The 24530-nt window shown below is 55.7% G+C and overlaps 2 protein-coding genes and 1 long non-coding RNA gene across 4 annotated transcripts; 1 reads left to right on the forward strand and 2 right to left on the reverse strand.

The window, feature by feature from the left end:
- AIFM2 (apoptosis inducing factor, mitochondria associated 2) lies at window positions 291-5104 on the reverse strand. 2 transcript variants are annotated; one of them, XM_021397774.1, is made up of 8 exons: window positions 4745-5103; window positions 3832-3947; window positions 2881-3000; window positions 2702-2794; window positions 2369-2477; window positions 2004-2156; window positions 1258-1458; window positions 291-749 (listed from the first exon to the last, which is right to left on the reverse strand). In XM_021397774.1, exons 1-8 carry the CDS (start codon window positions 4917-4919, stop codon window positions 595-597), a joined length of 1122 nt encoding a protein of 373 aa, XP_021253449.1. In that variant the 5' UTR covers window positions 4920-5103; the 3' UTR covers window positions 291-594. The 2 variants fall into 2 exon arrangements, with proteins under 2 accessions (XP_021253449.1, XP_021253450.1); XM_021397775.1 differs by lacking the exon at window positions 2702-2794 and having other exon boundaries at window positions 4745-5104.
- Window positions 7173-10328, forward strand: LOC110399317. The gene is made up of 2 exons (XR_002439104.1): window positions 7173-7948; window positions 9560-10328. It is a non-coding gene; the product is annotated as an uncharacterized LOC110399317 (long non-coding RNA).
- Window positions 9936-15787, reverse strand: CHST3 (carbohydrate sulfotransferase 3). The gene is made up of 3 exons (XM_021397773.1): window positions 15636-15787; window positions 12658-12935; window positions 9936-12221 (listed from the first exon to the last, which is right to left on the reverse strand). The coding sequence occupies exons 2-3, from the start codon at window positions 12792-12794 to the stop codon at window positions 10982-10984; spliced, it is 1377 nt and encodes a 458-aa protein (XP_021253448.1). The 5' UTR covers window positions 12795-12935; window positions 15636-15787; the 3' UTR covers window positions 9936-10981.

A 24530-nucleotide genomic window follows, 5' to 3' on the forward strand; every position in this document is an offset into this window, starting at 1 on the left:
ACCTTAAAGGGGAAAAAAAAAAAGCAGCATCTATAATTAAGTCCTGTACCACACTTAGCACACGAGTAACCAGCTTCTGGCAGAACTATAGGGCCATGACATAATGAAAGCTGCTGTGGAGAGGCTGAGACAAAGCTGCATTATATTCTTTTGAGTTCCAGCGTTACTGTAGCCTTTTCAAGGCTTTAGGCAGGCTTTCCACAGGCAGTGTACCCAAGTAAATAGGCAAAGGCTTTTTTAGAAGCTAGAGTAGAGAAAGCCAGGAAAAACCCACATAATAAACAAGCCACTAAGATTTTGAAAACCGTAGTGTTTATTGTTACAAATTAAGGTAAACCAGCTTTCTTGCCCGGAGCTGTCTCAACAGAGGATGAAAAGAAACAGCTCTTCCTTTGGTATGATGAGAACTTTGGTGCTGATTAACTTGGCAAGTGCCTCTCTCCCCATTACAGTAACACCCCTATAATGCATTACACTGAAGAGCAGCTTCAGGAGGTGCTGCGGGAGACGGCAACTCTCTGTCTAATCAATAAGAGTGCACCCTCCCCTTCCTCCAGTGGTTGAATTCCTTGCTAGTCTGTTTCCGATCCCCTTTTAAGAGGGCATTGTCTGTCCCATTGTCTTCCAGCTCTTGGAAACAAACAGGTCCCGACTTTTAGCAATGGTCACTAGGAGACGTCCCACATAGTATCCGTTCACCTGGCCTACGCCATCATTCTTACCCATTGAAAGCAGGAATGTTAGTGATCCTGGAAAGAAGAGGCAGAAGTTTAAATTACTGATTTCACAGCTAAATACTGCATGCTACATATGCAGAGCCACTCCCTGTTCAGGCTCTCTTGTGATGGAGCTGCACGGTGGGGAGGGATTTGGCTGGCTGCACGTAGGACATACAAAGATTGTCCTTCCAAGAGGCAGACAACAAAACTGAAGTAGAAAAAAGATGTAAGTAAAGCTTTGAAAACCGAATGCTTGCCCAGGTATCTTCCGTCCATGTGGAACAGCTTTCAAGGTAGCTACAGTAAGTATTTTCAAATCAGTTACTTATCAGTGAGATTCATCACCTAGCTAGATTTACTTTTTAGGCTAAATTTTTTACTCTGCTTTTTGTATAGTTTAAGGGGAGAACCTTATATAGCCAACGCCAGTTGTGGGTTCCTTCACTTCTAATTAGTATCCCAGACAAGTTCTAAAACAGTTGTTCCCTGCAGAAAAGCAGCTCAACAGCTAAGGCCAAGTGCTAAGAGATTATGTTACCTGGTTGGTAGGTTTTAAGCGGCTTGTGCGTCAAGCTGTTGATGATATTTGACACTACAATGTTGGCATGGAGCCCAGCGTGGTATGCCATCTTTGGTTCCTTCAGATCTGCACAGTCCCCAATGGCATAGATGTTCTCATAGCCTTCCACCTGGAGGTGCTTGTTAACGTTCAAAGCGCCGTTACTCGCCAGTTTGTCTCCTGGTTGGCAAAACAGGAAGTTTTGAGAAAGAGCTTGGTCTTGTGTGCTGTGGCCTGAGACCCCAAAACGCCGTTGTTATCAACGTGTTGCTGCATTGACACGCAGCAAAGAGAGAAGTTTTTCACCCTTTTTTCTACACGCGAGGCAAGAGATGCTTTCTGTCTTGCAGTAGGTAATTGTTAACATTCTGATGAGTGAGTCATCTTTTGATATTTCGGTAGAAAAATGGAATGATTAGCAGCTAGCATTCATGGCCCGGGGGAGGGCTGAGCAGGGATGAAATCCTGCCCTTGGCAGCAGGAATTAGCGTTGACTTGTAGGTGCAACCTGCCTTGTGCTGGACTAGGACATGAACATTCCTTGGAGGTAATAGCAAAAGGAGCTGGAGAAGACTGAGGGCCTTGTGCTCTGTAAGTTTCTGAAGGTCACGTTTCACAGCTAAGTATTTAATTTGATGTCAGGGCATTTGCTGTGTCATGAATACTTGAGCAGAAGATGCTGAGGACCTGTGATGCTTCCCCCCATTCAGCAGCTTTTCACTTACCAAATGCAGTGGCGTATGCTGACGAGTTAATCTTTATCCCCGTGCACAGGACCACCATATCAGCAACAACCTCTGTGCCCTTCTCTGTCCTTACTACCATGTCCTTCTGGAACTGGTTTGTTGTGAGCTTTTCCACGTTGCTGACCTTTTCACCTGTTGTGACAGAGAGCCCTGGGTCACAGTCCTTTACTCCACTGCTGTTTCCACCTAGCCCAGATGTATCTAGAGAAGCAGGAATTCAAGGGAGCCATGCTTAGTCCAAAAAAAATTTAAATAAATTGGGAAGAGGTCCCCAAAGAGAGGTGCTGTGGCTAAAGGAAGAGCAGCTGGTAGAGCGTCAGAGTCTAGCATCGTTAAGTACATACTTAATAGGAGGCGGACTCCTTTCCTGAGGAGAATCTCTTTCACCTCCTGACGGACGCTTTGCAGCAGCTCTACGTCAGCTAGTGCAGTTTTTGAGTGAATGAGGGTGACCTGTTGGCAACAAAACAGCACATGGGCATATGGGAATGGGAGGGGGTGCCCAAGGAGAGTGAGCTTAGGGAAGGGCATCTAGTGCCAATAGTTGCAGGTGATGGGCTATAGGGTGCTCTTGGAAAAGGCGGCGTTGCACGGAACCTCCTGGTTTGCAGTCATCTCAAATACCTCCATCAGGACCAACTTCAGAAACAAGTTAAATGCAACTGATGCGCTGCTACCTCTTTGGCTGGGTACTCTGTTTTGATCTCGGCAGCCATCTCGACTCCAGCAGCACCGCCTCCCACTACCACGATGCGCTCAGATTTCTCAATCTCAAAGTAAAGAAGAAACGGAGGTTACCCCACTTGAGCTCAACTAAGGCAAGCAACGCTTCCTAAGAAAGAAGTTGGTTCCTCACCTCTTTAACCATGTCTTCATAGGTCTGGATGGCACTTTCCATGTCAATGACCTTGTTGAACTTCCCAGGGAATGGCCCATCACTGCCAGTTGCAAGAATGAGGTGGGAGTAGTGAAGCTCCTGAGAGGGCAGAAGGGGGGATAGGATATTAGGCCTTTTAAAATGAGAACCACCACAGCTGGCTCCAGCGGTCAGTGGGAGCGCTGAGCTCAGAGTCCAGAGGGGCACAAATACATGCTGACTTCCCTCCTTCACTCCCTTCTGAATTGAGGTGAGATGCTCTGGCTGAAAAGAGTTCCCAGAGCTGCTGCCAGTGTTTGCTTTTTTTTTTTTTCCTGCGGTTAGATAAGGATCTGAGCTCCAGGGTTAAGTGAGCTCCAAATCCAACCCTGACAATAAAAGCTTATCTAAGCACGAGATGGGATGGAGTGTTTATGGCACATCTGTATTCCAACACAACCCCAGGCCACTGATCTTGGCAAGAGAAGATACTGCCATTCTGTGCAAGAAGGGAAAGACGGTTTGTTTCCAGGCTCAACTGGGATGATTAAATGCTATGTTATTAGCAGACATATCTTTTGGGTTTCAGAAGAGATGGTTGGGGGCCTGCTTTACTCTTTGGCAGTTCTCCATAAGAGGTCATTGGTTTCATTCCTCCCTGCCTTCCAGTGTTAAGCCTGGAATTTGGGGTATTTGCCCACAGGTGGCAGGAGCCTAGAAGCAGATGAGCTGTGCCTGCCCAAAGGGCCTGTGCCATGGCTTGTTTGGGATCAGGTACTTCAGCCGAGGTGAGGGTTAGATCAAGGTGGGGACCCGTGTATGTGTGAGCTCTGAGCCCGGGATGCTGGGTGGAGCAGGTTCATGTGCTTGGCTGACCTGCACCCTAGGAGATATGGCCCCCAGCCTGACTGCCAGGTAAGGCAGCCAAGCTACTCATGACAAGGTACCCACCTCGCCATCACTGAGCAGGACCTGCTGCCTCTCGGGGTCTATGCCCACCACCTTGCCTTGTCGGAAGCTGTCACCGAAGGTGATGGAGTAGGAGATGAAAGTCTTCCTGGCAAATCCTGCAGTAAGAGGAGGGAATAGAGAAGAGACCTCCTTCCATGGAGGTTAACAAGCCCCTCTTCCCTTCTCCCCTCAAGAGGACCTTGCTGAAAGTGCTGTATGCAGCTGGGAGCGTGGGCTGGGCCCCTGCTGCGTGCTCTCTGCCCTGATTTCAAGGTCTTTCCCTTGGAGCTGGTGATAAAGCCAGCTCCTCGGAGATCAGGTGACATCCTGGCTAGATTGTTTTGTCTCCTCTCCCTGCATGCAATCTCTGACTGATTTGCCAGTGAGCGCTCTGAGGCCTTTCAGTCAGGCTGGCAGGATTTTTGCTGCGTTATCTGCTGCTTGGATCAGGCTTTTGACATCACTTTGATGCTTATTCCCAGCCTTCAACGCTACATTTCCCCCTAAGTGCCCTGCTAGAGGAGTGGGGGGTTAGCCCGGCCTCCCCCAGCCGAGCCTGAGTGGATGACTGCCAGAATTTTGTCACATACAGCCACACCGCTGAACTAGTCAGCATGTCATGCCACATGCAGAAAGCCATGCCCTCCATTGCCTTTCCACTTACTGTGTGTTTCAGCTTAGCCAACTTCTAAACTCAAGGAATAATAAAAGAAAAAGGACCGTCTCCAAATAGGGATTCTTTTTCGTGTGGACCAGGGGCTAAGCTTAGCACAGACCGCACGTGGGTTCTCCCAGAACTCAGACACCGTGTTTTCATCGGGATGGGGGCAAGGGGGGGCACTGCGTGCATCCGCCCCTCGCACTGAGCTGCCGCAGCGGGGGGGTACACGCAAACAGCACCGCTCGGGCTTACCGCTCTCTACAGAAGCCCGGAGGGCAGCGACGTTGTGGTGGAAAGCATCTCTCACGTCCACCAGCACGAAGGGGACGGCCCACGACTTCAGCTGGCTGGCGGCCGCGATGCCTCCAAAGCCGCCGCCGACGATGACGACGCGCACGGAGTCGTCCACGGACAGCCTGGAGCCCATAGCAGCCGGCGGGGCTCGGCCGGGGCGAGAGGCAGGAGAGGTCGCGCGGGCCTCGAGGCGGCCGAGACGACCGAACGCTGAGCTTTGGGAAGGGGCGAGCGGAGCAGCCGTCCTAGCGCCGCCTCCGCCCGCCCTGTGACTCAGCGCCGCGTGCGATGGGCGTGCCGTGCGGTGCCGAATCGCGCCCTCCTTAGGGTACGGGGCACGAGCCCTGCGCGTTGCCCTGCGAAGAGCCTAATGCGTGTGACGGAGGGGCGGGGCTGGTGGGGGGCAAGCACCCAGCGAGCACGGGAGCTGCCCGCAGGGCCCCCGCCTTGGGGATGCTGTGCGGGGCTTGGACCGAGGGTGTGCGGCCAGTCCCGGAAACACAGCATTAAAAAACCATGAGATCATCCCTGAGGCAAAAAAGAGGTTTTTTTGTTTTGCTTCCGAATGTTGATGAAGATCGGGCGCCGTCTGCGTTTCCTCGTCCTTTGTCAGCTGTGAGTGCTGGTTCAATGGATGTTGCTCCAGTGCCCCTTTTAGGATAGTTGGCTTGTCGGGAGACCCACACGTGGGCTGGGACTGCGGGGTTAGGGCTAGGGTGGGTGGTGCCCGCGGGATGGCTCGCTCCCCGCATCCAGCCGACGCTCCTGCAGAAAGAGAAAGGATGGGGAGTGGGAGAGGGGCTGCGGGAGGATGAGCCCGGCACTGCCGTGCTGGAGACAGTGGGATGGCAGAAAGGGTCGCATCCAAGGGGTCATCCGGACCCTGCTGTTCCGCAGGACAGGAGCTGCCCCCGAAGACTTTTGGCTCCTGTGGCATTCCAGATAAATATAGCCGGGTAAATATAGCTGCGGAGCACACTGCAGCGTTGTGAGCCGGCGGAGCTGTCCCACGTATCGCACGCTGGCTTGGAGGCCACCTCTGCTCCTCAGGCCTCCTCCAGCCCTGTGTCAAAGCAACCCCCCCAAACCCCACGCGTGGGGGAGGAGGGGATGGAGGGATGGGCATCTGAAAATTCAGGACTAAGGTGGGGGAGGCGACCCCCGAGCTGAGCCATGTGCCTGCGAGCCGGCTCGGGCTGCTGGCCCCAGGTAAACGGGGGGCAGAAAATCCCGACCCGTGCCCACACGCGGGGATGGAGCAACACCGTGCAGGCTCGCTGCGGGGATGCTGCGAGGGCTGCGGCCGCCAGAGGGTGCAGGCGGCCCGGTCCCGAGGCAGCGCGGGCGGCGCTCTGCTGGTCGCGGAGCAAATACCTTAAACCTGCCTTGGAGTCAAAGCAAAACGCCCCAGGGCATTGCCAGCAGCGGGCTTGTTTTTCCTCTTCTTGCCTTCAAACCCAGATAGAGCCAATGGCAGGGACTGCCCTCTGCGGTCAGGTGCTATTTCTGCTCCCAGGTAAGGGGGAAATCAGGTGAGCCCAATGTTAGGCCACCTTTCATAAGAAAGGGAAATCATCTGATGATGATTTGGTGAGCTGGAGATGCACCAAGACAAGGCCAGCGGCACAAACAGGACCCAGAGCAAACAGCAGAGGTAAAATGAGCCTTTGTGAATACTTCAGGAAACCTCGTGTCCAACCTTAGGCAAATGGGAAAAAACTCCAAATGCTCAACAGAGTGTGGTTGGAGGGAGATCTCTGCGCACAGGTGTGCGCTCAGCATTGGCAAGCACATTATTTGATGGTGTTTATCTGGCCGTCTGCAAGCAGGCAACTGCAGAAAGAGGCAACCAGAGTCAGACAGGGCTTTGTCTTCTGCCAGTGACCCGTATGGTGAAGGAGCCCATGGAGGCCAGAGGCAGCTCTCAAAGACAGACTCTTTAGCAGGGCCTGCTGTGATAGGACAAGGAGAAATGGTTTCAAGCTGCAAGAGAGGAGATTTTGACTGGATGTAAGGAAAAAGTGTTTTACAGGAAGGGCGGTGGTGCATGGGCAAAGGCTGCCCAGGGAAGTGGGCGAGTCGCCGTCCCGGGATGTGTTGCAGAGCTGTGGAGGTGTGGCACTGAGGGATGTGGGCAGTGGGGGTGGGCTGGGGATGGGCTAGGTGAGCTGAGAGGGCTCTCCCAACTTCAGTGATTCTGTGATTCTTTGATTCAGTGTGCAAGAGAAAGACATCCTTTGCAAACACAGGTAATTCAGGACTTAATGACAAACGTTATCAAACTCTGTGGGGGTCTCTGCTGCAGCTGGGGATGGGGTCAGGGTAATCCAGGGCAAAGAACTGCCTGGAGAAACCAATTCAGACCAGTTTCTGTCTGCTCTTAAACATCAACAGCGGCTGTTTTTTTACCTTGTGAGTAAAATTTGCTTTTAACAAAAATCAACAAGGTCCTGTTTTGTTTATTCTGTCTCCAACCAACCTCAGTGACCTCAGCTGGAGAAGACCAGCTGCTGGCCACTTCCCATCAACCACCACCCTCGGCACCGCGGGCACCTTGTGCTGGTCGGGTCGGACAGAACAGCCACCTGTGTTTACAGACAGCAGAGCCCATCTTGCCTCCAGATGTGAGTGCCCGGGCTCACCTGAGGTGTGGGCATTTTGCGGGAGCGGAGCACGGGCTCTCCTGTCCCCTGGGGGAAATCCTGCTCCAAAAGCCTCGGTGACTGCCTTTGGTTTTCATGTGCTGTGCTTCTACACCACTCCTGTTGACAGAAATGCCGTTTGGTGGGAACTCAGCGCTTGCTGTGGGCTGATGCGGGCAGGTGTAAAAGGGAGCTCGGTCAGCTTTGTCCAGCTGGGACATCCCTGGCAAGGCCCTGCTCCTCCAGGTTAGGGGTTTCGCCTCCTCCCCCACATCCTAGGATTTCATTGCAGTGAAAGCACAGCATATCATAAAACTGTGTCCTTAAAAAAATCAGTCTCGCAGACAGGCCGCCTTTGTCTGAAGATGTAATTACAGAATAAATATGGGATGCAAACCAAGAAATGCGGTCTGGTCAGGCATGCAGCCTCTTAAAAAAACACACACACAACAGAACACAAGGCTGTCATTTAATTCTGAGCGTCCATGCCTGCTGCAGCCCCTGGCTCCCTTACCATTAGGTAAGATTTCATTCTCTGGTGGTGCTGCTTGCTGGAAATGCACAGCTTTTCTCCCAAATCCCTGCCCTTCCTGCTGTGGGGAAGGACCAGAGCGAGGTCCTGCTCACTGCTTTAGCTTCGGAGGAGCCGCGTGTCTGTCCCAACATGCCTGGCACCACACAGCGCGAATTCCGCGCGGGCGTCATGGCTACATGTATTTAATGAGAGCAATTAGTCATTGTGAAAATCCGCATGGGTCGAGGGCACGTTTTCTTTATGTCCTATGACATTTTTGAGGGGAAGTTGGAGGGTGTCCAGGATGAAATGCTGCAGCTCATCTGGAAAGGGCAGGCTGGAGCCAGGCAGTGCTGCGGTGCAGGTGAGAGGGTCTGGACCTGCTCCCTGCCCTATGTCAGCGTGGCTAACCCAGCCCTGCCCTGTGTGCCCCTTGGTTTGCCCATCTGTCTGCCTCCTCTGTGCACAGTGGGAAGGGGCTGAGGACACTGGGGCCCCTCTGAACCCAGTTTCTGGGTCTGTCAGACAGGGATGCCTTTACCTTGTGTTGTTTTGCAATGCAGCATTTCCTTTAAACTGTATTTATTTGCTTCAAGGAAGCCCAGGCTAAAGTGACACGTACCCTTACGCGGAGGAGAGCACAGAAAGGACCATGTTGGAGCTCAAATTGCCTTCCTCTGCTGTTTGCTTCTGGGATTTTAAAGCTCTGCTCTTCCAGGCCCTGCTCATCTGTGCGCTTCCAGCCACCCAATAAAGGGGCTGCTTGTTTGCATTCCCCCTGCTTTGTGCCGTGGCGGTGGCACCACACACTGCTCCCATCCTGGCACACAGCTGCGGGATGTGCCTCCGATCCCAGCGCCCTCCGCCTTCCCAGCAGGAAGCTCCCAAACAAAACGCCATTCAGTGGGGAAGCTGGGATGCTCCTCGTGCCGGGAGCTTTGTGCGTGTGGGGTGGACGAGGAGACCAATCTACCTAAATGCACGCACTGCGTATAAAAGTCCCTGCTTCTGCACCCTCTCCTGAGCCAGGCAGTGTCCTGTGCCCTGGCCCTGTTGCGTATTGAAGCCAGATCCAAGCAAAGCCATGGGAGAAAGGCAAACCCCACTGCTGCAGGACGATAGCTGCTGAGGCACTGGCGTGGCCGCTCTACACTGCTCAATGCCACCTCTGTTCCCTCAGGGAAACGTGGCTTTGTGAGCTAGCTGAGCTGCAGCTCACTGCTGGAGCCTGGGCAGTCCCAGTGGCTGATTTTCACTTATTTATTTTTGCTTTTGTCTAATGGTGCTGGTGGGGCCGAGCCATGGGTGGCCGTGCCGGGCGGCATGGGGACAGCGGAGCCCCTCGCTTTGCCCGTAGGGTGTGCAGCCCTTGCCGAGCATGGAGGGATGGGCTCACAGCTTTTTGGCGTGGAGGTTACGTTCACAGTGTGCCCACGTATTGTTGACCCTGGGTTGCTGCTCCCCAGGTCCCTGTCGTGCCCACGCCCATCAGCTGCTCCCTGCCATTGGCTCCCCCTTCCTGCCCATGTGGGGTTTGCTCCCTGACTGGCCGTGGGTTGACTGCTTTCTTTATGACTGTTATGAGTCTCATGATCCCCACTCTGTTATGTCTTACAGATAAGCAGCTTCAGGTGAGGCCGGTTGTTATCCTATTGGTTTGTGCAAGACTGAAACAATCAAGGATGATCATGTTGTATGGGATGGGGCAATATAAAGGCAATTCACCCTGTAAAAAAGAGTGATGCTGATGCTGATGGAATTAAGAGGACTTGGCAGCAGCCCGAGTGCTGCTTGGGACAAGGGCTGATCCCTTTGCTGAGCACACTGGGGACACCGTGGCATTCTGCAGAATGTCTGAAACACCAACTTCTATCAAATTGCTCTCTTTGCCCCCAAAACCTGTGCAGCTTGTACCCATGCTCAGTGCCAAACGCCTAGCTCCTTTCGCGGGCTCTGGGACTAGGGGGGATGAACAGCAACAAGACAGGAGATCTTTTGGACTCTGCTCCTTTGTATTGCTTTTTTGCCCATTTCTAATGAAGTCAAGTGAACGAGCTTCCCGCAGGCGCCAAGGTTCGGTTTCTCTGGGGCAAGCTGTGGGCTCTGGAGAGCACCCTCGCCCTGTGTGAGGTCACCACAGCATCCCTTGCTGCGGCTGCGTATCCCAGGAGCTGCGTCCGTAACTCATCCCATCCCTGGAGGCCTCCTGTGGGCTGCGCTCCCACCACCTCCTCTGTAGGTCTGTGCAGCACATTGTGCTGCTCCAATTTTTGGGCTTAGCTCTGACCCCTGATGTACCTCCCCGCCCCCTTTTTTTTTTAAAACATAATAAATAAATAAATTTGCCCTGCAACCCCAGTACACAGAGAAGAATGTAGAAAATAAATCAAAAGGACCACCCCACCCAACAATCAGCACTGCAGAGCACAAACTGAGGGGCCGCCTTGTCCTGCTGCAGGCAGCTCCCAGTCAGTGCTGGTACCAAGGCACTAAACCAGTAAGGCCTTTGAGGTCCAAGTCCCTGCTGGTGCCAGCACACCATGCCGCTGGCACTCGGTGCACACATTGGAACATGCAGAGAGCGTGTGCCCATGGGGCAGTGACATTGCTTCCCATGATGGAGTCCACCCAGGAGTGCTCATGACGTTTGGTAGCTTTGGAAAACCTCCAAGTTGCAGAACGCTCCCAGAAAATTGTCCCCTGGTTGGGGCTGCGGGTTGCTGGCTGCAAACTCTGGTTCTCCTGTGCTTGGCTCAATGGCCCTTTGCAGAAAAGAGAAGGCACCGCTGGAGTTGGCACACAGGTCAGGCTCTGCTACGGGCTCTGAGTGCCCATTGCGCTTGGGTTTTCAATCTCAGGGTCTCATCCTTCCATCGGGAGCGGAACTGAACAGCTTCACCCCTCTGCCACAGCATCCCTGTGCCATCTCCTGATCGCCCCTCCCAAGAACCCACCGCTACTGCGAGGACGCCCCGGTTCCTAGTCCATGGCACAGGGTCACTCCGGGCCGGCCGGGCGTACGGGGGCAGCGGCGCCGCACTACGTGACCCGCGTGGGGGGCCCCTCCTCCAGCAGGCTGAGCGAGCGGTTGGTCAGCTCCTGGGCGCTGCCGGCCAGCTTGTAGCCGAAGAGCCGCATGGCCGGCTCACAGGCATCCTGCACCACCTGCGCCAGCTTGAAGGGGATGCTGAACCGCCACTTCTCAAACTGCTCCGAGGAGTTCTTCTGTGTGGAATAGATGCCGCTGCCGTCCCGGGGCGCCTGCGTGTTGGCGCGGATCCACTCCTCCACCTGCGGCGTGGGGTGGATGCCGGCGAAGCGGTACATCTCCAGCGCCTTGTGCAGCGGCGCCCGCGCCACGTCCTCGTAGCGCACCAGCATGTAACGGCCTCGCACCCAGCGTGGCTGCCGCAGCCCCAGCTCGGCCGACAGTCGGATGTTCTCACAGTTGCCCCGCAGCCGCTGCACTTCGTCCTCCTGCAGCGGGGCCTCCCCCTCGGCTGCCCACTTCTTCCAGCTCTCGTACTTGCCCGAGAAGGCCACCATGCGTGACGCCAGCACGGCGCGCGGGTCCCGCACCAGCTGGATGATGCGCAGGTCCAGCCGCGGGTCCTCGGCCAGCGGCTGCAGGAACTCCAGCTGCCGGATGCGCACCGTCTTCAGGGCCACGTGCTGCTTGCGCCGGCACGCCTCGGCCGCCAGCGTGACGTTGAGGGGCCCGCAGCGGCGGTTCTTGCAGTGGTACTTCTCAAAGACCTTCTTGAGGCCGGGCGTGCAGACGGGCTCCTCGCAGAGTGAGCGGCTGGAGCCCCGCCGGAACAGGGCGGCCGTTAGGTGCTCCTCGGGTGCTGGCGAGATGAAGCTCTCCAGGATGTAGAGGTCGCAGAGGAGGAGCTGCTGCAGCACATCACGGTACACCAGGGCCGAGCCCACCGCGTTGGCCCCCCCCGGCTCGAAAGTGACCGTCCTCTCAATGTGCCACAGAGGCTCAAAGAGGTAGAAGATGTTGCCCTGCTGGTTGAAGAACTCCCCAACGAAGGAGGAGCCGGTGCGCGTGGTGGCCATCAGCAGGACGTGCCGCCGTGGCCCTGGGGCTGCTGTGCCCAGTTCCCTGGCCAGCTGCAAAGTGACGTTGCGCAGCCGCGTCCTCAGCTGTGAGAAGGCTGCATCCAGCTGCCGCAGTGAGGCCAGAGACCCGTTCTCAGCCGGCATCAGGCTGGCCTCTGTCTCATTGGCCTCCGGCAGCACCTGCGGGGACTGCTTCAGCTTGTCTGACACCCTGTGGGACAGCAGGCAAAACAGGGCTGAGCCCATGTCCCTCTCTGTCCCTCCAGCCCTCTGTATTCCCATGTCCCTCCTTAACAGTAAGGGTGGTGAGGCACTGCCACAGGCTGCCCAGAGAAGTGGTGGGTGCCCTGTCCCCGGAGACACTCCAGGTCGGGCTGGACAGGGCTTGGAGCTCCTAATGGAGTAGTGGGTGTCCCTGTTCATTAAAGGGGAGTTGGACCAGACGGCCTTTAAGGGCCCCTTCCGACTCAAGCAATTCTGTGATTCTATGATCCCCATGTCCCCATATATCTCCATCCCTCCATATCCCCCTGCATCAGTTTTGGGGACCCCCTTGCATCCTTCCCCTGCAGGACCCGGGCTTGCCACTGCATGGGGCAGGCAGGTAGCTCAAAGCAGGGGACATGCAGCACTCCCCTGTTCCCTACCTGGAGATGAATTTATTCTCCTTCTCGATGATGACCAGCCCCACCACAAACACTAGCAGCACGGCATACTTGCTCCTCATCTTCAGGCAGTGCAGCACCTCCCGAAAATCCTGGGGCAAAGCCATTCTCCTCTCCATGGGGATGGCAAGTGAGGGAGCTCCTGTGTCCTCTGCGTGTCCCTGCTGTACTCAGAAGATCCCCCAGGCAGGCAGCCAGTGCCCTGGGCTATCTGCTGGGCACCTGCTGTCCCGCAGCATCCCTTCCCAGGTGACTCTGGCCTGTGGGGACAAGGAGGGGAAATGTCGGTGCCTTCCAGTGCTGCTCCATAGATCTGCAGAGCTCATGCGAAGGGTCTGGAGGTGATTCCCCTCTGCTGGACAAACACAAGCTTGAGGAATGCCCAGCACCATAAGGACACAGGGGCAGAGTGGCTCTGTACGGTTCCCAGCCGGCGCCCAGCAGCTGCTGACAGCACCGCTCTCCCCGCTCCCAAAATAAATCCGCCACGGGAGACCCCTTCCCACACTTTCTCCTCCAGCATCGAAACACAATCCCTGCCAGCTGCCTGCTGCACCCGGCCAGAAATCCCTACTGGCCTCCCCGGGCAGGGGCTCTGGCAGCGGTGCTGCTAAGTGGGCTTCAGGGGCTTCCTGCCAGTGTTACGGGGCGCGCGGCTTCCGCCTTCCTCTAGGTCTTAAAAGGAAACCTGATGGGGTTCCAGTAACCGGCTGAAGGCCCACGTGGTCCCCTTTGCGCATCATGAACTCTGCCCCGTGCGCTCAGTGCCCCCATTTTCTTATCTGGGGCTGTTGCGGCTTTGCACTTGCTGGAGGCAATGGCTGCCAGAGGAAGGGATTTGGGCTCTACCATCGCCAGCGCTGGAAAAGCAGCTCCAAGGGTCAGCGCTGCCGCTGCCAACACCCTGGGCGCAGCCGGGCTGGGATTTCCCCCTTTCAGTGCCCGTGGCAGACAAGCCATAAACGATGCCCAGACCAGGAATTATTCACAGGGGCTGTATGGGGAATGGATTCCAGCAAAACCCCAGTTCCCACATCCCCCGACCAGGGCCGGATGTGATTCATTAAATACACAGGTAGCCGAGCTGCTGGGTCTCTGAACCCTGCAGGGCTCAGCCTCGGGGTGCACAGAGTACCCCACTCCCCGCACGTCTCGGGGTCTGGGGGCTTGAAACCAGCGGGGACGAGGCTGGGCAGCGGCACGGCGCCTCGCTCGGCGTCTTCCTCGCTGGGAGCGCACGGCACGGCCGGGGCCGGGGAGAGGCACAGGCGGCTCTTTGTGAAGGGAACAGAGGGGCTCTGTGCCCCCGCTCTTCGCAGCACCGCTGGGGCTGGAATGGGAGCAGGCGGCCGCACGGAGCTGCCGGGTCCCTTTCCCCAGTCCCAGTCCCGCTCCCGCTGCCCGTCGCTGCCGGAGGTGTGCGCGGTGAAGTCACATTTTCCTCCGGTGACTCAACGGGCGGCAGGCGAGCTCCTCGAGCAAACCGTCTGCTCGCAGCCCTCGCCGCCCTCTCCCCACCGGGTTAATGGGGGACAGCCCGGCTGAACCCACGGACAGAACAAAGGGAGGGCGCGGGCGCCGATCGCCGCTGCTCTTTGTCTGCAACCTGGGGGAAAAAAACACGGCAAGGCAGCTCCCTCCGTATTACCGAACGCTTTCCTTCCCCGCCCCGGGAAGCACGTCGTTATGTTCTCGCCCCGGAGCCGGGCGGTGGGATGGGGACGATGGAGCCCGGCACCGCTTGCTTTGGTCACCGGCTGCTCCCTCCGCTATTTTTTGCTCAAAACCAACGTGTGTATTCAAGTTAAAAAAAAAAAAAAAACAAGGAAGAAAAAAATAAGTCACCTCCTACTCTGTTTATAAAGTTGCCCGGAATAGCCCCAAACCGCGGCCAAATGGGGGCCGGTGCCCAGCCCCGAGCCAGGGGGACGCGGGCGAGGCGGTATCGGGGCCCCAGCCCGGCTTCCCGGTGACTGCTCCTGGGCTGGGAGGGGGCACTGGCAGGGGGTGCCCCAGCCCCGCGATGGGGCTTTCGGAGCCGGGGGCTGCCCGCGGGGCTGTTGGCTGGGGCAGCAGCGGGCGGCCACGTGCCGGGACCCAAACTGGGAACAAACTCACTGCTAACCGCCGCCGGCACCACCTGCAGAGCCCGGCGGGGATGCTGCGGGCTGGCTCCGAGGCTGGCTCGAAAAGTGCCTAGGTGGGCTCTGGGGATGGCACGGGCGGGAGGAGCTCGGCGGCTCGCCGAACTCCAGCAGCACAAAGCCGGTCCCTGTGCCTCAGCCTCAATGAGCCCATTCTCCGGGGTGAGACGCAGCGTGCCCGGGGCGCAGCGCTGGGAGAGCCCCGCGGTGCAGCGCACGGGGAGAACATGGAGTTCCATCCCTGCGGTCTCGCAGCGGGCTCCGGGCCGCGACTCCCGGCCGTGGGACCCCGCCGCTCCCCGGCAGCTCGGGGTGGCGTCGGGGCGCGGTGCTCTCCAGGAGCCGCCGCAGAACCCTCGCGGGCGCTGCGGCCCTTCCCGGCCCCGGCCCCCCATCCCTGCCCCATCCCGGTGCTCTCGCGGCCGGAGTGGAGAGGCCGAGGACAACTTCGCCTTCCTTCGGGAGGACGGCTGATGCAACTCCGGGAGAAACTCTCCGTGTCCCCTCGGCCCCGCTGCTCCCCGCACCGAATCGAAGCTGCGGAGCGGATCGTCCCGACCCCGCGTTCCGTTCCCCCTGAGGCTCGAAGGCTCCGGGGCTTGCCGGTCCCGGCGGGGAGAACAGCGAGAGCTCCCCGTTCGCAGACAAAGGCGCGGCCGGAGGCGGCACAAAGAAGCGGCGGAGCCCGGCAGCCGCCCGCCGAGGGGCCGGGGGAAGGGGTGGGGGGGAACGCGGAGCCCCCCGGCCCCCTCCCGCCGGCACAGAGCCCCGGCCCCGCCGCCCCTCACCGGCCCCACGCCCCCCGCCCGTACCTACCCGCGAGGGCCCGGTCGTGCGGTGCGGCGGGGCGGGCGGCGGGGCCCCTGCTTTTCTTCACGGCGCTGTCATCTCCCTCCCTCCCTTTTCCCTGCCTCTTTCCCTCCCTCCTTCCTTCCTTCCTTCCTCCCGGGGTGCCGGCGGGGGGAGCGGGGCCGGGGCGGGGCCGGCCCGGGGCATCCTGCCGGCTGCGTCCCGCACCTCATCGGGAAAAGTTTCTCTCGGTGCCCTCCCTCGTCGGCTGCTCCTCGCCCCGCGCCCCGCAGCACCCGCGGGCTCCCCTCCCGCAGCCCCGCAGAAAGGGTCTCGGGGGGCTCAGCGCTGCGCTGCTCCGGAGTCACCCCAAAACTCCGCTGCGGGTACGGGTTGGCCGCATGGGATAGCTAGCGCACGGTGCCATCGCCATCCAGAGACCCCCAGCGACAGTGTCCCATCGGGAGGGGAACACGGCTTCCCATCGGGGCACACACGCTGTCCCCATCCGTACGCCTGCATCCCCCGAATGCACGGAAATTGCATTTCTGGGTCGTACGCAGAAATCTATGTGTCCCACTCCCAGCAGTGAAGGACATCTGGCTTTGCAGGGAGAAAGAGCAGAAAAAAATAGTCCCCATACAGCATCTCAGCCCAGTTTGCATTCCTGGCATAGCTCTTCCAGGCTTCAGGCAGAAACACATTTGTTGACATTGGTGCACCGCTCATTAGTGGCTCCCCATTAACGAAGGTGCCGTGGAGCACCCTGTGTGTGGAGTGCCAGCACCGCGCTCCCAGCAGGAGGGTGCATGCACCAACCTGTCCGTGGGTACACGCACCGCTCTGTGCGCTGATGGCAGTGCCCAGCGGGTGGAGCAGCCGCTGTACAGCCCGGCTCAGCCTCCATCTGCTGACTCGAGCCACCACCTTCCCCTTCCTGGGAGCTTTTTTGGCATTTTCAGCTCTTTGCTCACTGTTCCAATGTTGCGTTTGGGCAAGTGGTGAAAATGCTTAATACTGCACTCCCTGCCCATTTTCTTCCCAGCGTTTGCACTGGGGATTGTGTCCAGCTCTGCTGTAAGGAAGCTCAGCCTGGCCCTTGGTCTGCGAAAGCAGGGCAGGATATTTTGTCTGGATATTCACTCATGGACTGGGAGCTGCCAAACTCTGTCCTCATGTCCCCATGCACTGCCCGGTGCCATCTGGCAGCCCCAGTGCTGCGGTGTGGGGGGCTCTGTTCCCTTCAACACTTTCCCTAGGGATGCTTTAGGGGTTCATTCCTCAGGAGGACACAGCTGTGGGACTGGGAAGGCTTCCTCCTGGCTTTGCTCCAAGGGCTCATTCCCAATTTGTTTCGCCAGAGGGTGTGCAAACGCCCCAACGTTGCTCAGCGTGAGGGCCTTTTGCAACACAGCCTGGGGACCAGTGTTCCCTGGAACCAAAGGGATGCTGCTCTGTGGGCCCCCCGTGCCTCCTGGGGACACACTAGAGCCGAGCAGGAGCTTGGTTTTCCAGCTACATGCGCACCTCAGGTGCTGGCATACCATCTTCACCAGGTTGCTGCCTGCAGCCTGCTATGGCTGATGCAGCAGCCACGTGGGACAGCGGCACCCAGAGCCGCACACGACTCCAGGGGAGAGTAATGGACGAGGTGCGCAAGGGCCACCAGCAGGCGACCCCAGAGAACGCTGCTGCTGGCCCCGTGGGCCGCCTCCTGCCCCGCATCTGCTTCCTGCAAGCCCAGCAAACGCTACAGTCGGAGCTCCCCAGAGCTATTTGCAGCCGATCTCTGTTTTTGGCTCCCCCCAGCGGATGTGCTTGATCCAAGTGGATGTAATTTGGGTGGGGGGCTGGGGGCCGCTCTGAGCCCCGCTCACCCCCCACCTCCTCCTGCAGCCTCTGCGAGGCCCTCAGGCTTTGAGTTTTATGTTCCTTTTTCGCTTCTGCTTCTCTAAAACTGCCGAGGCGCAACAAAGAATTTGCTACCTTGTAGCCCTCTTTATTTTATTTGCATTTGTAATCGCTGTGAACCCTTTCCCCACCTGCCATGCAGAGGTTCTCACTGACGCCATGAGAACAGCAGAGCAGGAGGATGTCTGGCAGAAAGACTGAACCCGACGAGGCCATGATGCCTCTCCCCGTTCCTGACTCATGGGCGCTGCTGGAGGCTGTGGCTCTGCACATCTCCCCTTCCCATGGCCTTTCTACGGTGGGTGATCATTACCAAGATGGTGACCAAGCCAGGCGCATGCTTTTCTCACCAAATAATGTATTTTACATCCCTTTCATGTGAGGAAGTGGGCAGCTGTGAGCTCAAAGTCAGAACTCCAAAACCTCAGCAGCTGCCAGCATGCTCGGCTGGGCAAAATGCAGGTTCCCTGCTGCCTACAAGGACGGACGTGGGGAACCCCCATCGGAGCACCCTGCTCACAACACCCTGTTCATCACAGACACTTCCTTAGGTTCAGCTAGAGGAAATCATTTTCCTGGTGCTCAGAGCCTGACCCAAACCATCAGCAGGCTTCTCTTTTCAACAAGGCTGTGCAGAAAGAGAAACCCCCAAAGAGCTGATTGCACTGAACCTGTCACCTGCCCCAAGACTTTGTTCGGAGGGAAACGCATGCCAAAGCATGCCTTGTCCAACTCTCTTCCCTCCGAAAGAAGGAAGTGAGAACCACAGAGCACTGAGCAACAGAAGCACTCAGCACCAAGAAAACCCCAAGGGTGACTCTGCAGCTCAGGTGTGTGGGCCCCTCCTTGGCAGCTCTCCCCTTTTTCATTTCACTGTCTGACTCCTGGACCAATCTGTCCCCAGCACACATCCCCTTTCCCCTCCTTTGTGTCGCTCACAGCCATGTGAGCCTGAAGCCTCTTTTTGCATTGCTTTTCCTGCGCTGGGTGAGCTTTGGGGCCTGATTGGGTCCATTTTGGGGCCATTCTGTCCCCAGACCTTATGCACATGGCCACAGTGCCAGAGGCAGCAGGGCAGCCCCTCCAGAATCCCTTCTGGTGTTTTAATTCTAAGCTTCACTGCAGGCCCACAGCAATCGGATCTAACTGATGTGCATTGGTCCTCTTCTGAAAAACCCTCCAGGTCTGAGATTCCCTAGAAGGCTCTGAGCTCATGGGTGCGTGACTGCTGGGAGTTTGCTTTCCTGCCAGATTTGGGGGGCGATCCCTCCCGGAGCTCAGCCACTGTTTGCAGAAGGCAGAAGGCAGCTTCTGACCATCCCCCAGCCGTCACGCTGCAGCCCTGTCGGCCTGTGCACTCAGGGAGATAATGTCTCCACCTGGAAACCTCGTCTGGCTTAAGATAGCTGAATCCTTGCTGTTTAGCACACAATAAGGGCACCAGGGCAGATAGAGCAGAGAGCACAAGCGTAGCCCAGAGGTCAGCTCAGCCCAGTTCTGTGGCTGGACAGGGAGAAGATCCACCCCAACAAGCGCTGCTGAAATCATAGAATCATTTAAGTTAGAAGGGACATTTAAAGGTCATCTGGTCCAGCTCCCCTGTGATGAACAGGGACATGCAAAGAGGAGATGTGGCTCTCCCTCTGCATGTAATGCACTGTGGAAAGCTATGGGGAAATTGAGATATTTGTGTTAGAAGTCACTCAAATGCCACCTGTCTGCTGATCGCCCCAGGCGGCATCAGGAAAACCAAAGAGGAGCAAAAGTGGTGTGCTCTTTGAGCTCCCCTGTGAAATAGGAGCAGCTCAAACCTGATGATCTTCATTTTTTATGGGAAAAACTGTCCAAACCTCTCAGCCTCTCAGGGTTAATTAACTCACATTTGCAGATCTGTTGGGGAGGATTGGAGGTGGCTCTGGACCTCATCCAAGCCCCCCTGTCCCCCTGCCCCCCCCCCCCCCCCAAGAGCACACAGATAGGTCACAGCTGAGCACTGCAATCACATCACAACCCAAGGGCAAGCAGCTGTGGGACAGATTTTAAAGGGTGTCTGCAGAGAATTAAGGGGCTCCTTTTCAACACTGGTGCTGTGTGCCCTGGGTTGGTTCCTCTCTCGCTGTCTGTCTATGAGTGGTGGCTGTATGCACTAAGTTAGGAATGGTGTTTGCTGCTCTTTCCTAAGTAATTTTTGCACATTTCTCTTTTCTCCGGGCTCAGTCATACTTTTATTCTGTGGTTGTGTCATGATGCCTGGGGTTGGGAGCTCCTATGCCTCTGCCTTTCCTGCGGAAAGGGAAGAGGGGTTTGTTTCTTCTTTCACAGTTTCTTCTTTCACATCTCTATTATTCTGTGTGTGCTGCTACACAGCAATGCTTGGACACTGCCCCAGTTGCTGTGGGGTGAGCGGTGGGAAGGATGCTGCTGAGCTCTCCTGTGACATCCAGACAGGCTGGATTACAGCTCTGTGCCCTGCTTGTGCTGCAGGTAGAGGATGTAGACTTGCTCTGCAGCCCTTGGTTCTGAGTGTGGGCTGCTGCAGCTGTGGGGCTCCCACTTCCCCCTTGTGACTCTGAGCGGCCTACCCCAGTGCCAGTGGTCAGCTGCAAAAGTCACTTAATGCCATTGCCTGGCTGGAAGGTCCTTGGCCCCAGGCATGCAGATGTCCCTGTGTGTGGCACTGCTGGGCTTCTTGCTGCGGTCCCAGCCTCCAGGAGCTCCCCATCCATCCCTACTCCTTGTCCTGCATGCCAGCTCACCCCGTTTGCTCATCTGAGCCTCAGCAGATGTGGGTTGTTATTTCTGTTCCAAGCTCTTGTGGTTTGCGCCCTCTTCTCCAAATAATACTGTACTCCCTTCTGTGCCTTCCACTTTGCTATGGGTGCAGAGGGAAGGGAAAAACAAGCGTTTCAACAGCAGAGGAAGCTGCACAAATAATGCTGGGGGTGGGGGGGGATGTTTGCTCAGTCCTTGTGCAAGCCCCTGAGGCTTTTTGTCTCCTGCCAGCTCTTCTCCCCGAAGCTGACAGCACTTTGTGCTGTGGCTCCCAGAGTCCCGTGACTGTGTAATCACTGCTGTGTGAGCTGAGTCAAGGCAAAGCAGATTTTCAGTGTGCTGCGAATCAGCCTGCACTTCAGGAAAAAAAAAGCTCCTGGAGCTTTTAAGAGTAATCCCTGAAAACCTGCAAAACAAAGTAAATAATAATTAAAAAAAAAAATCTCAGGCCTCTTTTATAAAAAGCTGTTTGATTTTTGGCAGGTTTTGCCCGTTTCTGACTGATAGCAACACAGCAAGGAAGCAAGGTGGTGGCATTTGGTTCTGCACTGAGCTGGGACCAGCCCAGAGGCAGCAGGCAGGTGGAAGAGGTGAAGGATGAGCAATAGGCTGCCCGTCACCATGGTGCTGTGCTCTGTAGCACCCAAGCAACACTCAGGTTTGATCAGTGAGGACAAAGACATGTGGTAGCAATGCTCACTCTGCACAAGAGCTATTTGGCAGGAAGGTATAGCCCTCTCCCTCCACTTCAAACTGATAAATGTGGTGGAAGAGAAACACTACCCATGCTGGATCCCCCCCACGTCTCTGCTTGGCCCCACAGTGCCTGCTTTGGGAAGCCCCGTGGGGGCTGTGCTGGGGCTGCAACCAGGTGTTGGCTCCCAAAGGCTGCTGTGGGCAGGTGGAAGCCATGAGCAAGGCATTTCTCTTTTAATTTTCCCTCCCTAGACTTTGAAGACTCAAGTTAAAGCTTATTTTTTGTAATGCCATCCTTTCTGAGAGGCTCTTAGAAATGGGGAGCAATGGTTTTTGAAGGGTTTAGTCTTTTTTTTTTTTTTTTAAATAGAACTGATGCATTAAAAGCACATTCAGAGAAGTGACTCTTTTATGGGAGAGATGTGCTTGCCAAGAGCTGGCTGCTTTCAAGAAACTGTGGTGAGTTTCAATGCAACAGCACAGCGTGACTGAGGGAGGGGGAGCAGCGACAATGGGATTAGGTAAGCACACTCCTTTGTTCATCTCTCACTTTTATTGCAGAAAACCTAAAAAAGCATCAAGCCTGCTCCTTTTATTGTAGAGGGTTTTAGCTCCCGATAAGCAGCTGGAGTCATCTGCTCGAAATCCTTACAGATAAGCTGGGGAGGAGAAGGGGCACTGTTTCCCGGGCATCCTGTGGGGCTGCTTCTGTTATAGCACGAATGGGAACAAAGGTGTCCTGAAATCTCCCTCCTTTTTCCCTTGGCCAGGATTTTTAAAAAATGTTCTTGGGATTTCTGATATATATTTTAAACTTCATTATTCATTTTGCCTTTATTTTCTTCCTGGGTGACCTATGTGTATATTCCTAATGATTTCTTGGGGGATGGAGAGAAAGTTAGACTTACAAACAAACCCAAGGCTTAAGTCTCCTTTCCATTTACAAAAAGAAAGCTGTTTTCCCTTCAAAGGCTGTTGCACGCTGGTAGCGGAGGTTTGCCTGGCTGCATTCTTACTGCCTACAGCTTTGGGAAGATGACACAATGAGAGCAGAAATGGGAATTTGCACTGTGTGCATCTCCTTTGAAGCATGGGCTTTGCAAGGTGATGCTGAATTATCGATTCCTCTGCTTTTAGAAGGAATCTTCTGTTTTGCTCTCAGGCCCTGGGAGTACCAGTCAGAAATCCTGGCTTGTAAGGGCAAAGCATTTATGGCTGCTCTCCTACGACTCTTTGTAGCTGATCTGTTTGGTTTGAAAGAGCAGGGCAGTGCGCTGGGACATGCCCTTCCCTGGAGGGGTGGAGTAATCCCAGCAAATAGTACATAAAATGCTGAAGAAACAATTAAAGAAAAAAATCAGCTTCTAACTATAATGAAAAACTTGTGGCAGGACAAAGGAAATACTGCAAAATGAGAACTCTCTGCAGAGAGATTTGAGGTTTTGTTTTGCTTTGCTTGGAAAATCCGGTGCACTTGATCTGACCCCTTTAGATAATTGAGTTGTAGAACGTGGGAAGGAGTGGGGCTGTCATGCCAGCAGTGCTGAGCGCTGCCAAAAGGGGCTGGTCCTCACTGCTTTCACCCCATGCTGCCATCGGTGCTCAGACAGTGGCCTGAATCCGGGCTGGGCTGTCAGTGCTGGTGCGAGGGATGCTGGGAGAAGCCTCCCTCCTACTTCCCTGCTGGCTTTTTGCTTGCTGCCTTGGGCTGATTCGGGTCATTAATCCAGCACAGCACTGTCTGCTTCTGTGGGGCAGGGTGGTTTTGTTGTTCTGGGGAGGTGAAGGACCTGGAGTGGGGCTGGGGAGCAGCAGAACAAGCTGTGCCAGAGCTGGAGTTGTTCCTCTGCACTGTGCTGGTGGCAAGGACGGGGGCAGAGCATGTGGCAGGGAGCCCATCTCAAGCCGGGACCCAGCAAGATGTCAATGAGTCATGTGGAGGCTGCTGCTGCTTGGGCTGGAGCAAGCTTCAGATGCGCTCAAGGCTCTTCCCAAGCCTGCAAGGCTGCAATTTGTCGCTTGCTTTTGCTTCCTCTTTGACAGCTTGGTGCAGTCAGAGTGGAAATGCAAAGTGGCCTGAAAGCTGGGCTGCTGCAGAAAGTGCCTCTTTTTTTTTTCTTTTTCTTTTTTTTTCTTTTTTAAATTTTGGCAATGAGAGCATTTCTCCTGCAGAGCTGTCTCTGTAACCACAAAAGCAGAGCCTGCAGGGCCTCTGGCTGGCCTCCCAACATTGCCAAACAGAGATGGTTCGTGTGTGTGCCACTTGCGCAAAGCAGGGAATGCAGCAAGGAGGGCAAGGCAGCCCTGGGAGGAATTTGTGTGCCGTAGGCTTGACATAACCGAGCATCAGGCTTCCCGGAGCCAGCTGGGTCCTGATACCAGCCCAGCTGGACTGGTTGCTGGTGGAGCAGCACTGCTGGCTGCCAACCCCTGAGCATGAGTCATGGGTTTGCTGCAGGAGAGTCCCTGCTCTGGCAGCTTCCCAGCCCCAGGCTCTTCCTACTCACTTTCTCTGTATTTCTCAAAGTGGGGCTGAAAACAAGCTCTTGGGTAACCAGCCCACAGCTGTATTTAAACAACTGTAGTTCTGGATCAATGGATTGCATGGGCTTCTGAACAAGGAGCTGTGAGAAGGAACGCTTGCATCTTGTAGGCAATGTCCCAACAAGCTATCAGTCCAAGTGAGCTCAAGGAATCAACAGAAGGTCCTTCTGTGTTTCAGAGAGTGGTAGGTACATGGTGCACAGCTGTGGCTCATGCCGTGAGGGTGAGGTCTCCCTGCATGCAGTTGGCTCCTCATAGCTGTGAGCTGCACATGGCCTCAGCAGCACAAGCTGGTCTTTGGGGTTTCCTTCTTGAAAATACCCCCATTATCCATGACAGATGGCCGGTGCTTGATCTCTTGTTGCTTTTTTTTTTTTAAATACCGCTTTAAGTGAGAAAACTACTAGGTGATTTGGTAAAATGGGGAAAACTAATTCATAGGGACAATTAGGAAGGGGACAGCTGCATATGTTAAAAAAAAAAAGTCCCAGGGGATTCCGGTTCCAGGGGAACTTTGCCTGGCAATGTCTGTCCTGGTGCCTGAGATGCAAATAAACTGGAGGTGGCACCAGGGAGCTCCATGTTTGTCCTCCATCTCTGGCCTTCAGTTCTCAGAGGAAAACCACCCTACCTGCTGAAACAGTGCTCCTTTCCCAAATGGTTTTATTTAACCCCCACCCCACTTCTAAATATTCCTTGCCAAGCTGTTTTTTTTTGCGTTCCTAAGCTAGTAGCTGACTTAGCTCAGAAAGCTAAGGTGCCTCATCAACACTTTGTGTGCACATGAGAGATAAGCGAGGCATGCCAAGCTCTGTCTAAGCAAGGTGGCTTTGGGACCAGAGTAAAGGTTGTTTGCTTAGTCTGGCCAACACTGCTGCCTGGCTGGGCCTGTCCACCTGATTTCAGTTTGAGAATGATCTCAGAGTCCCTGGTCCTGCTGTGTGTGGCGGTGGGCTAGCAGAGTCCTTGGGGCCTCTGAGTGGGATTGTGGAATGCTCT

This window comes from Numida meleagris, chromosome 5 (assembly GCF_002078875.1).
Source record: "Numida meleagris isolate 19003 breed g44 Domestic line chromosome 5, NumMel1.0, whole genome shotgun sequence".
Taxonomy (NCBI): Eukaryota; Metazoa; Chordata; class Aves; order Galliformes; family Numididae; genus Numida; species Numida meleagris.